Source organism: Ischnura elegans, chromosome 3, assembly GCF_921293095.1.
Source record: "Ischnura elegans chromosome 3, ioIscEleg1.1, whole genome shotgun sequence".
Lineage (NCBI taxonomy): Eukaryota > Metazoa > Arthropoda > Insecta > Odonata > Coenagrionidae > Ischnura > Ischnura elegans.
The window spans coordinates 90,585,015-90,597,024 of record NC_060248.1 but is presented as its reverse complement, the minus strand read 5'-3'; the positions used below and the strand labels follow the sequence as shown (position 1 = coordinate 90,597,024).

General features: G+C 36.3%; 1 protein-coding gene across 1 annotated transcript in view; it reads right to left on the bottom strand.

Moving 5' to 3' along the window:
* LOC124156136 (5-oxoprolinase) overlaps nucleotides 1–12,010 on the bottom strand; it is a 175,593-nt gene that overhangs the window by 135,174 nt on the left and 28,409 nt on the right. Inside the window, exons 12-20 of the mRNA XM_046530479.1 lie at nucleotides 11,506–11,795; nucleotides 11,221–11,368; nucleotides 9,456–9,568; nucleotides 8,979–9,258; nucleotides 7,977–8,236; nucleotides 7,638–7,749; nucleotides 6,499–6,726; nucleotides 5,623–5,878; nucleotides 4,933–5,033 (exon numbers count right to left, since the gene is read on the bottom strand). Coding sequence (XP_046386435.1) covers nucleotides 4,933–5,033; nucleotides 5,623–5,878; nucleotides 6,499–6,726; nucleotides 7,638–7,749; nucleotides 7,977–8,236; nucleotides 8,979–9,258; nucleotides 9,456–9,568; nucleotides 11,221–11,368; nucleotides 11,506–11,795 — 1,788 coding nt within the window. The remainder of the gene's footprint in view (nucleotides 1–4,932; nucleotides 5,034–5,622; nucleotides 5,879–6,498; nucleotides 6,727–7,637; nucleotides 7,750–7,976; nucleotides 8,237–8,978; nucleotides 9,259–9,455; nucleotides 9,569–11,220; nucleotides 11,369–11,505; nucleotides 11,796–12,010) is intronic.

The following is a 12,010-nucleotide window of genomic DNA, read 5'->3' as shown; positions in this document are numbered from 1 at the left end:
TTTTGAAACCTATCAACAACATTCACTCACAAGTACAGAATCATCTGCTTGGCTTTCCACTCCTGAACAAGAGTTGTAGGCAATTTCTTACTAATGGAACAAGCGACCCAGCCTACAACTGATTTTTAATGAAAACCACCACGGTATAAACAGAGTTTTCTCTTCATCTCATCATTCTTTTTCCCATTTTTTCTTACTTGCACGTTCCGCCCCACCCGTTCCGCCCGAAGAACACGTTTACGCTTACCAAGGAATTGACGCCCGAAAATAACGTTCATTCAGACGTTGACACATACGAAACTAACGTACAATAATTACTGTAATTTAAACGCTTGAATACGACTTACCATCGATACAAAATCTTCCGAAGTTAGAAAACTACGGCTAAAATTCACACAACTCGCAGTTCACCGGTTCACACTCAATTAACTAAACCAAAATGGCTGAATAAGATGAGCAATAACAGGTTAATTTATTTCGAATACTCTATGGTAGTTGATAACGCCTCCTAGTCGCAAAAAACGCCAAGCCGCATTCTGCCCCGGCCCCCTTTCTACTCCGTGTTCCCCAACATGATTACTAATATAATGACCATGACAAAATTAACTAATAAAAATGCAAGCAACATCTCTTCTTCATTTTGTTTTTTAAGGAATCTCTTCGAATTTTTTCTCCCGAAAGTCACCATTTCGCGTGTCAGCTAATATGTGTCCAATGTAACTGTTGTGAAAGGAATGTATTTCAGGATAATTATAATAAGCATAACGCATATATAAATGAATAAAATTATAAATAAATCATACAAAGTTCAAATAACGCAATAACCGTACCGGAAAGCTCGCAACATCGTGCCTTACATCAGTATTTGGGGAAGTGAACCGGTGACATGCGGTCTGAGAGACCGCTGCGTTTCTAAAATTATGAATATTTTCAAAATTACTTTTTCAAATTATCTATAATTCTCGATAGCTTCATTTTTTTCTATGATAAGGACATCGCACCCTTGAAACTGAACGTTCCTATTATTAATTTCTTTTAATTTGCAACTTAATTCGATTAAACCTGAAACCTCTTCTAAGCCGAAACGGTTTTTTGATCTCGAAGGATACCAATATCACAAGGTAAAACTTTTTAGTTGAAGTAAATCCCACTTTTATTATAGATAGAGCAGCAATTATTTCAAATTTTAACGTATCGTCATCAGCCATCTTATAGAATAATCGATTTGAGGCGCTTTTGCACATGAAGAAACAGAAATAGGAGGCAAAAAAAACAAAACAGTGGATCTGTTAACGTGTCTACGTAACGTATCTTCAAATAAATCCATGCATTAGTTGAATTCGAGGTTATAAAAGGGGAGAGTGGTTTCAGCTTTTTTGATGGGTAACTGACTCACTTAACAGCTGAGAAATATTATTATCATAGGCAAAGCATTTTTAAAATGGTGAAACATGATTTTCACTTTTTCATGATAAATTTTATTCTATTATCACTATCGGCCCATTCAAAAAATCGTTTATTGATTTTATAACATTCCTCGGTGTGAAGATGTTATAGTAACGAAGCGTTCTAAGAATATTCTCATGGTTGATGAACGAAAATTTTAACTTAAATCAATGTATCAGTTATTCCATTACAAGTGGGTGGCTATTTTTCCGGTCAATTCGAAAACTTGATATCATAAGATTTGTGGGTTGCATACACCAAAGGATGTTAAAGATATGTGGGTTGCATTTACCGTAGGATGTTTAAGAATTGTTGGTTGCGTGCATAATAGGATATTGAAGAAAAATCGTTTGTCTGAATAGATATGTGCAACAATTATCAACATTTATGGGAGCCCTTTCTTCATCTTTCATTACTCGTTCTCCTTTTAAAATAAGTTATAAATTTTCATGCTTAAATTTGCACATCATAGACCTGAAAAAAATCAATCGTGTGAATAACTCCCTTAACTAATAACTTCCTTAAGATATCGTGGAAAAAAAATCAGCAAGATTTTTTCTCATGAACTGTCAGGGAAGAAAATACAACAATTTTCCAGTAAATTTATCTGCTCATACCATCAAAGCGTCATTTTAACATATTCTTTAGGATTTTATTTTTTTCATAACCTTTTCTCTTATCTCGGATTTCATGACGCTATAAGGGGAAAATATAATAATATGAACACGCGATTTGTGGTACTAGCTAATATAATCTTTTGAGTGATTATTTATGACGATTTTTCCTGATATTTCGTCTTGAAACAATAAACGATTATACTTATAAAACCATATCATCGAAAATATTGGTCCCACCTTTTTTACTTCTCGCTTATGGCAAAAATTTATTTTAATAGAAAATACATCGCATTTTTTTTATACATGGCAATATTTTAAGGAGAATACTGTCAGCTAAAACTGGTGAGACAACTCCATTGTCAAAAACCGTAAAATAATATCGATAAGGACAAGATTATTACGTGGAACTATGATCTCTTATATTGGCGTTTTATATCGTTAAAAATTACAATTGATCTCACGTGTTTGTTAAAAAAATTACTTCGGGGTTTTCATTACTTATGCAGTCATGAAGATTTGCCTGAATGAATCACAATCGGTACCTCTAATAATCATTTTTGTCGATTTCTTAGTCTATTTAATATGGAATGATCCATTTATAATTCCTTTGAATTTCTTGCATTTCAATTTTTCGAGAGATCTCCCGCGAACTTCGTTTCATTGAGATATATCATATACACTCCAGGTGCCCAAAAGGTAGGGAACAGTCCTCAAAAATGAAGACCCAATCCTCCTCTGATCTCAACCAGCTTAGCTTGCTAAACTCTCGTCACCATAACTCGAACTTTCTTGAATCCTGAATCAAGCAATCAATTTTTTTCGTCCTTTCAGCGTTTAAACTCCGTCCCTCCAATACGATCTCAATTATTCAATAAAAATTGTAGTGTAAATGTATAACTTCATGAATATCCGTCAAAATAATGACCCTCAATTATTTCTTTCACTTGAACGCGTAGAGTTTTTATGCCGCCGACACGGTCATTTTGCTGATCAATTTATCTTTGCAAATTCATTGTAGTCATTATGACTATCAGAAACACGGAAGAAAAGGTGGGGAAAGGTTATAAAAGCAAAATCTACGTAATGGCAACACAATTCAATTTCATTACCCTTTATAAAGGTAGCTGAAGTGATTTCAGAAACTTTGCGGATTGGATGGAGAATGGAGAGAGAATTTGAAACTGGTGAAGAAATTGAGCCAGGTAGTTCAGAAAATAGCCGCACTGGCACCAGCCTACGGAGCATTTCAGTCAACCCTCTGTGATCAGATAAGAAAACTTTTAACGCAGTCGAGATGCTACCAATCTCAATGATCTACTTTAAATGTGAGAACAGATGTATTCACTAGTATTGTAAGCCTTAAATTGAAAAAACTTACAGGGAGCCTTAAATATAACGCATTCCTCTATAATTAAAATAAATTCAAGCTAAAACTCTGTGAAAATACAGAGGTATTAGGACGGTATGGTCTTATGTGCATGGCAGGAGTCGCATAGAGGGTTTGCTGAATTAATCAATTGCCTTCAACCCTTAAAACGCTCTTGAGGCCTGCATGGCCTCTTTGAACAGATATCTCAGGTTAATTCCACACTCTTAATGCGCATCCTTTCCCATTCCCTCATCTGAACTGGAAGCGTCTTATGCTATACATAGAGATACAGCATACCCACATGAGTGACTTACATTCTGTAAAGAGAGGTTGGCAACCTTTGCGTACCTACAGGGAGTACAGATAGCTTGGTATGGCTACACAGAATACATATACCTACTCTCAGCTTTGTGAGATATTTTTTTTAATGACCATAGAATTTTTTTATCATGAATATACTAAATTGAAATCATAAATTCATAATAAAGCTGTCTTTTCCAAGGACTGCTCTTGACCCCTCTTCCTGAATTCAAGATGCCTGAGCTTTGCTTTTCAGACAGATTTACTTTGCAAATATTTCATCATGAAAATGGAAATTGAAAATTCTAGCTACTAAGCATACATATAGTCCTTATAGTCATAACTCATGACACTGTTTGACAGCATAGTCTTTTTTATGGATTTTTGGTACTAAGTCTCTGTCACACTAACCCAATAAGTTGGGAAAAAGTTATACCACAAAGTATGTTACTCTATGGTTAACTTATGCAGTTCACATGAAAAATAGCCCATGTCCCAAAGGTTGCTGACTCTCCCTCAAAGCATTGGCTATGGTGGCTCAATTAATGATGATAGCTCAATGAGGTCATCCATCCAGACCCAAAATCACGATTCCATGAAAGAATTCCAAAGTCAGAAAGATAGAAGAGGAAGAGAAATCATGATGAATGATAAAACTTCCCCATTCAGCCATTCTCTACGCATTAAAAAAAGTAAATGTGAAATTTAGCGCCCATTTTTATGAGTTGGTGACATCATTAGAGTTTAATATCATTAACTCATCCAACAGGAATAAATCTTACACAAGAGTGCAAATAACAGTGAACCACATCCAACCAATACAAGTACCTGAGATGCTCTAATACACAGAATATAAGCTTGTGACTTCATCAACTTTCTGCAAAAGGGGTAAAGGCCATCAATTTTTTGCTAAAAATAGCGCAAGAAATAGGTAACAGATTGAGAAACGAAAAAACACGGGACTCTATATTTTTCAAATTCTATCACAATGGGCAATAAATAAAATTGTTGACCAAGCCCTATGATGAGGAAACTAGATGACATTATACTTGGAAACAATACGAGCTATGACTTTGAAATACTGCACACCAATGCTCATATCGCTGGACTATTTCTGCTGCTTTTATGAGAGAAGTTGGCAATATCACTTACTGCACTGTAAAAAAAATCACTTCTAAAACTGAAAAAATAGGTACTCACCCCAGGAGACACTGTCACTGCTGTTTTAGAACCAAGGTAAACAGTCCTTCCATCTTCTGCTTTGATTAAAAGGTTCACTCCTTTTGCTCCATCTCGGCCACCTGATAGCAAGTGTTTTTGTAACAATTTGCACCATAAAGTTCAAAATATTGGTACAAAAATCTACTCAAAATGATAAATTACTATTAAATGAGAATTTTAAATGTAATTATGGAGGGCCTTCAAGCATTACGTAAGACTATTTATACCGTTTTTGACCCCCTCCACCATTATATGAGGTACATGGCACAAGATTTTTCTATACCTGAGAAAATACTTGATTGGAGTCTCCTTTAGGCTACTTAAGATAAAAGCTGCTTTAACTCTTAATTATGGGTAAAATGCAATATTTTTAATACAAATAAAATAATTTTAAATTTCAGGAAAACAAAACTCACCTCATTGTGACACAAAAGCCTCACATCAAAGTTTTTTAAAAAATCGTAAAGTAAGAGCAACTAAACTTAGTACCCCTGCATTCTCTTCGGGTTTTTAAACCTACATCAAACTTAGTACCTTCAACTAAGCTTTAACTGGAGCTAATTTTAAAATATCTCTGGTTCTTTTAACTGACTACAAGTTTTCAAAATTAATTGTAGCCGAACCATGAAACTTTTTTTTTGTATTTCAATAATCTCGGCTCATTCTCACCTTTGAGTCCATAAGGTGAGAAGACACGCCTTTCAGTCAAGACAGACAAGGTGGCAGGTCTTCTGAAGAGCAACTCCCTAGTCACTCCAAGCCCTCCTCGGTATTTTCCCTCCCCACCAAAAAAGGCATCTGGATCATCTCGCAGCTGGAATTTCCTCACAACGACAGGATACCTCCTCTCTAGGATCTCGGTGTCAGTGATCCGGGTGTTTGTCATATGCGTATGTACTCCAGAGCGGCCATGCCATGAATGGCCCTGTTAATTCAAGTAATCCAATTCATAACAATTAACAGTTTCAATGCAGTACAAATATTTGGGTATTTTGTCCTGTCTGGATTTTATACACTTATCACACACTATTGAGAGCTACATTGTCATTAACTGATACCATGCCATTTAGAATGGAATGAGTTGAAATGAACCACAATTGAAGCATTAAATATACATTAGAAAAACATCAAAGACAATATGCTAATTCCCAATATATACTTATAGACATGAATTTTTAAATGATAGACCAACAACCAATCTTACGTGACTTTGAAAAATTTGTTGAATATCATGCGTATATGAGGTGATTGAATGGTGCGCTGATGCTGAGAAAAACATTACGAATGCAATCGTAGAATGATATACTGGAACACTGGTAAAAGATAGATATTTTCAATCCACTGTTAAGCTTGTTTTTAAACACTTAATTTTAAATTATTGACATGAAGAGGACATAATGCTAAGAATAGATGCACCAAATACAAAAAATGCAAAAATGTTTAAGTGGCTTTAAACTAGCATAAATGTTCAAATCCTCTACAACAAGCTCCTGTGTATAATCAAAATGCACCACTTTGGAAATTTAAAAAAAAAAAAAAACTTACTGCTCCAGCACCTCCAGCAACAGTCTCGTAGTATCCCCAGTTTTCATCACCCAGGGTCACATTATTCATGCACCCTTGTGAGGCAGCTGCCCCAGCATCTAGAGCCCTTAATACAACATCCACTACTCTTTGCGATGTCAAAACATTCCCTCCAACAACTGCAGCATTGTCTGATGGGCAGAGCAGGGATCCCTTAGGTGTTATAACCTTTACAGGGGTAAGACAACCCTGGTACACAAAAAAAAAATTATGTCATGAAATAATGGCCAAGACTTGATGATTAAGTCAGAAACCATACAAATTGAAAGGATGCACTGAGTGAGATTTAAAAAATCATTGCAATAATTCCAATACCCACTTAAAACAATTGTCAGTGTATGTATGTTAAAATTTACAATAACCAATTCTAGCAGAATTTGAATTGATGCAGCAATAATACTGCTGAAAAGATCTGTTTAAATAAGACCATCCAGGCTATGAACATGAATATACTGTAGACTCCTACTTTTCTAATGGGTTTGACTTAAAATGGATTTGGTCATCAATCTTAGCTGATTCTGCATGCACTTTTTAACATTTAAAATTTGTCAATTTCATTCCCATTTGCACAATATTCCATCAACGAAAGCATTGCACCTTTTTTCTTTATGAAACACATTTTCATGATTTATTGAATATATATGATTTGTTTTCTCTCCAAATGGAACAAAACTGGGGGGCGTCCCAAAAGAAATTCCAAAACTTCAAAAATAAGGACCACCCTACTGTAGATATATAAGATTGCTTCAACTACTTGGGCATCCCTGGGGAAAAACCAGCTTATACAAGTAACCTTTACCCATTTCCACATCACCTCATCTTGAATCCAACTTTACTCAACAGATAATGGCCTATTTACCCTCTAAGAACTATGTACATGTATGAAAAACAAGCGAGTAAATAATAAACTAAATAATCCCAATTGCCTACAAAGTTAAACCATTCTAATTTTAATCAGTGTTACCTACTTTTTCCCAAGGGACACATGCAGTTATTGAATATCATGAGAACAAAAATCTAAAAGTCCTTCAATTCTACAATTTACAGAGTAGAGATCCTACTCGGGAATTTTCATTCACAGTTGCCACATTTGTCCATACCTGATTCAGAGGAACGTCATGGCCAACCATACACCTTAAGCAGTAAATAATTGCAGAGAGTGTTATGGCTTTAGGTGCATTACAGTTTCCCCACACCTCAAAACCAGTTCCACTGTAATAAAATCAAGTCACAATCATCAAAAATGAAAATGCACTATGCATAATTCAACGAATAATGGTAGGATGGGAGAAGAAAAGTTTTGCAGTGGCTATCAACTATTTTTACTAAGGAGGGTTTCAGGTTTGTTTATTTTTCTGGAGGATAAAATTACTTCTCTAATTATTTTATTAGTCTTGTGATCCAGAGATAAAAATATTGGGTTCAGAGATATCACCAACCTGAAATCAAATGTAGCTGATCCTTCCTCTGAATTGAGGGAAACGTTAAGTTTGATTGGAGAGCCGTCATCAAGAAAATCATTTGCCTCCAGAAGGCACAAGCCCTTGTCATCTACTCCTCTTTCCTTCTTCTTTCTCCGTGCAATTTCTTTTAGCATGTCCCTCACAGCTAACTCGGCATTCTCTTGAATGAACTTCATGTAAGCTTGAACCACATCAAGCCCATATACATCAATCAGCTCACAAACCAAATATATACCCTTGAAAGGAAACCATACACTTTTTTTTAGAAATGTCATATGAGGCAAGCTAATTATATTTAGCAGTAGATGCAAAAGGAAACAGATTGCTAGAAAGTGATTGCTGAGAAGACTGATACAAATGCTTTCCAATCACCTTCTACATAACTAGGTCACCAAATGGCTATGAACCACACACCAAATATCCATAAAAATAGTTGAGATCTTGACATGCTATTGTCAATGGTATTTATGAATAAATAAACTTTTATTTATGGCATCAAATTTATCTCACACATTCTCTTACAGATATGAATTTAAAGGTTACAGATATGATAACTACTACTTACAGATACATATGATATGAAAAATTTTACATTTACACTCAAAAATATTTAGGACAGGATAAGGCACACAAGCACCCAAGGGCATACCCAAGATCAAAACTAGGGGGGTGGGGGAGAGCCATGGTTGTTCACGTTGTAACATTTAAGCATTGAAAAGGTGAATGAAACTAACATTTTAAGAAAACTATAACAGCACTTCATTATTTTTTGAATTATATGATGGAAAAAAATTATTTTAGTTACATGTCTTATACTAATATCATTTTTTGTGGGTTTAAAGAAAATTTGTTGAAAACACTCGTTTCAATCTAGTCCCGATTTTCCTTAAAGACTTATGCAATTTTTGTTTCTGGGGGGGGGGGGGGGGCAGCTGCCCTCTTCTGCCCCTTGCTGGGTATGTCCATGCAAGCACCCACCTTTTGGTTAGCGGCAATCTGTGCTCTCAAATCAGAGAGATTGTCATGAAGGTTTCTAGTTCCTGAACAGCCTTGGGGGGCACCTTGAGGTACTGTTGTTAGAGCTTCAATTAGTTCTTTCTCTCTGAATGCCCCTCTCTCCACAATCTTGAAGCTCTTGAAGGCAGCGCCTTCCTCCAGAAGGGAATGTGAGTGAGGTGGCATAGAACCAGGGGTTGAACCACCAATATCGGCATGATGGCCACGACTAGCAACAAAGAAAACTGGGCGTTCCTCACCCCTGCAAGAAAATTCAGAATTTTATGGCCATAGTTATTTATTTATGTACTGATTTGTATTCTCATACATATTACTTTTTATATTTTTAGCTGCTTAATTAATGCTATGGCATAGCTTAAAGATAAATACCATATCATGGCATATCAGATTAAATGTTGACTCCACAAGTACTATGAGGAAACTCTCATATTTACTTACTTGTAAAATACCGGTGTGATGACAGTCAAATCAGGCAAATGAGAGCCACCAGCACAGGGATGGTTGGCCAATATTACATCACCCTTATGGATGTCTTCTCCCAAGACTTTCATCTGCGATGGAATAAAAGGGATATCAGTTTGCAGTTTAACTCAAGGTTTGCAAACACTCTCATTCATAAAGAAATGTGATGACGCTGAGTGTATAAAACCCAGAATTTAAATCAATGTACTAAGTACATTAATGGGTTCTAGAATTGGAGGATAGCTATACAAATACATACATAAGCATATCAGTTAATACACTACAAGTAACCATGGGCATAGCCAGGGAATTAGGTAGGGGGGCATTGGAACACCGACCCTCTGGGGGTACCTCCACATCAAGTAGGTATGTTTCTCACTCGCAATTTTTTTTATTAAACCTTCTCAGAACTAAATTTGGCAAAAAATAAGCCTGATTTCTGATAACATTTTTGCATTAAATTGAAACGGGTTGCCAGTACTGAATGAAGGTGACCACCACAATTTCCATTCATCAAGCATTTCTAGGGGACCCACCTAGCTATGGCTGTGCTGCTAAATATGTACATATATACTCCATAGAAGCAGATTACACATAGATATAAATGAATGACACCCTTCCCAATTCCAGGGATTTTGCATTTTTCTAATAAAGCAACTAGGTATATACAGTTGAGGACCTCAAATCCTGAATGCTTGGGACCAAAGGGTTTATGGATTTCTAGTTTTTCTGGATTTCTGGTCTTCATCATGCAAAAAAACCATAACTCAGAAATTACACATGAAAGTTTGTCGAACAACCCCTAGAAGAACATTCGTCACCTTAGTTTCAAGTACACCACATTGAAGGAGGCAAAAAACTCGCCGAATAACTCATCAAATCACGACTGTAGCTTCCATAGCATAAAATATACATGCTTAAAGGCCGTTTTACACGGTACACGGAATTGCCCAGTCTGACGTACGTGTGAAGGCACAATCAAAATTACGTTGTGTAAAGCGGTGAATTGCTAGAACACAAGCGAGAATGCGTGGATGCGAGACGGCAAAATAGCCCCTGTTCTAATTTCGTTCATGCATTCGTGCAATTCCACGCCATTTTAGAAATTAATGCAGCTCTAACCTGCGCAATTCCGTGTACCGTGTAAAACGGCCTTCATACTGGATGAGAACGAGCAATAAATACATCTTTTTCTTCATGCTCAATAGATTTTGTTGATAGCATTTGCGAGCAGACGTTGCGATACCTATCGATACCTTCCTTGGGCAGACAGTAAATCTGTGCAAATGCTTCTATATTTTGTCAATTAATTAATTTATAATACATTCAGGCTCTTGTGCTTGATGTATGAGATCCCTTCGTGTCCCAGCCTAGGCTGTTAGCAAATGTTCATAGCATGTGCTTACTTCCTACTCGTCCCAGAACAAGGCTCCGAGAGTGGTGCCATGAGGTGGCAAGTCAAAACACTACGCAGAGGAATTTTCTAAAGTTCCTGATTTCTGGTTTTCTGGATTTCTGGATTCCAGATTTGAGGTCCTCAATTGTACTTAGAAACCGTAAGCATATCAAGAAAAATGTAGGTATTTTGATTTACCTTAAGAGAGGTCACAATCATATTGATCTCACTTGGCAATAAAAAAGAAAGGAAAATAAGAATAATGATTTTGGTTAAACTATATGCATTGCTATAATATTCTCACATGCTGATACCACATGCGTGATAAAATACAAAATACATCACCTGGTATTGGACTGTCTCCTGCATAGCTCCAAGATGAACAGGGATGTGAGGAGCATTTGAAACAAGTCCACCATCTGGTCCAAATAAGGCACATGAGAAATCGAGTCTTTCTTTAATGTTTGTTGAGATTGAAGTACGCTGCAGGATTCTTAAAAAAGGAGAGGAAAACAAGGGATGGTCAGTGGTATACCTGTCAGTCATTTAATAACTGTTCATGAGCACAGGTGAATTACCCATTGAAGTGATGCTACAATTTTTAAGACATGATGATAGATAAGGACTCACCTTCCCATTTGTTCAGCAATGCTCATGAATCTGTGTGAGAATATGCTGAGTTGAATTGAATCAAGACCAGTTTTATGGATAGACAATGGAGAAATAGCACCCCCAATTGTAATCTTCATATCACCAGAATGGGTGACTTCGCCCTCACAGCCAGGTTCCACAAGGACAGTGGATAGACCATCCATAATGATGGAAGGTCCTGTAAGTTTATGCCCTGCACCCAGCTTATTCAGGAGATACACAGGTGTATCCATATGGGCATTTGACTGCTCAAAATAAACCTGTGTTACCTGAAAGATCCAAAATAAAAATGATAAGCAGTAATCCATAAAGTCAAATAAAAATATAGGTAGTGCATGATTTAACTGGGATGATTATTAGGGAAACACTTTGAAAGTTATATACGTATTACAATGATTAAGTAAGATCATCCTATTAGAGTGAATTGCTTTCATCATCATCATGGTCAACAATTCTAAAATTGTTACAGAGGCTTCCACAGTGA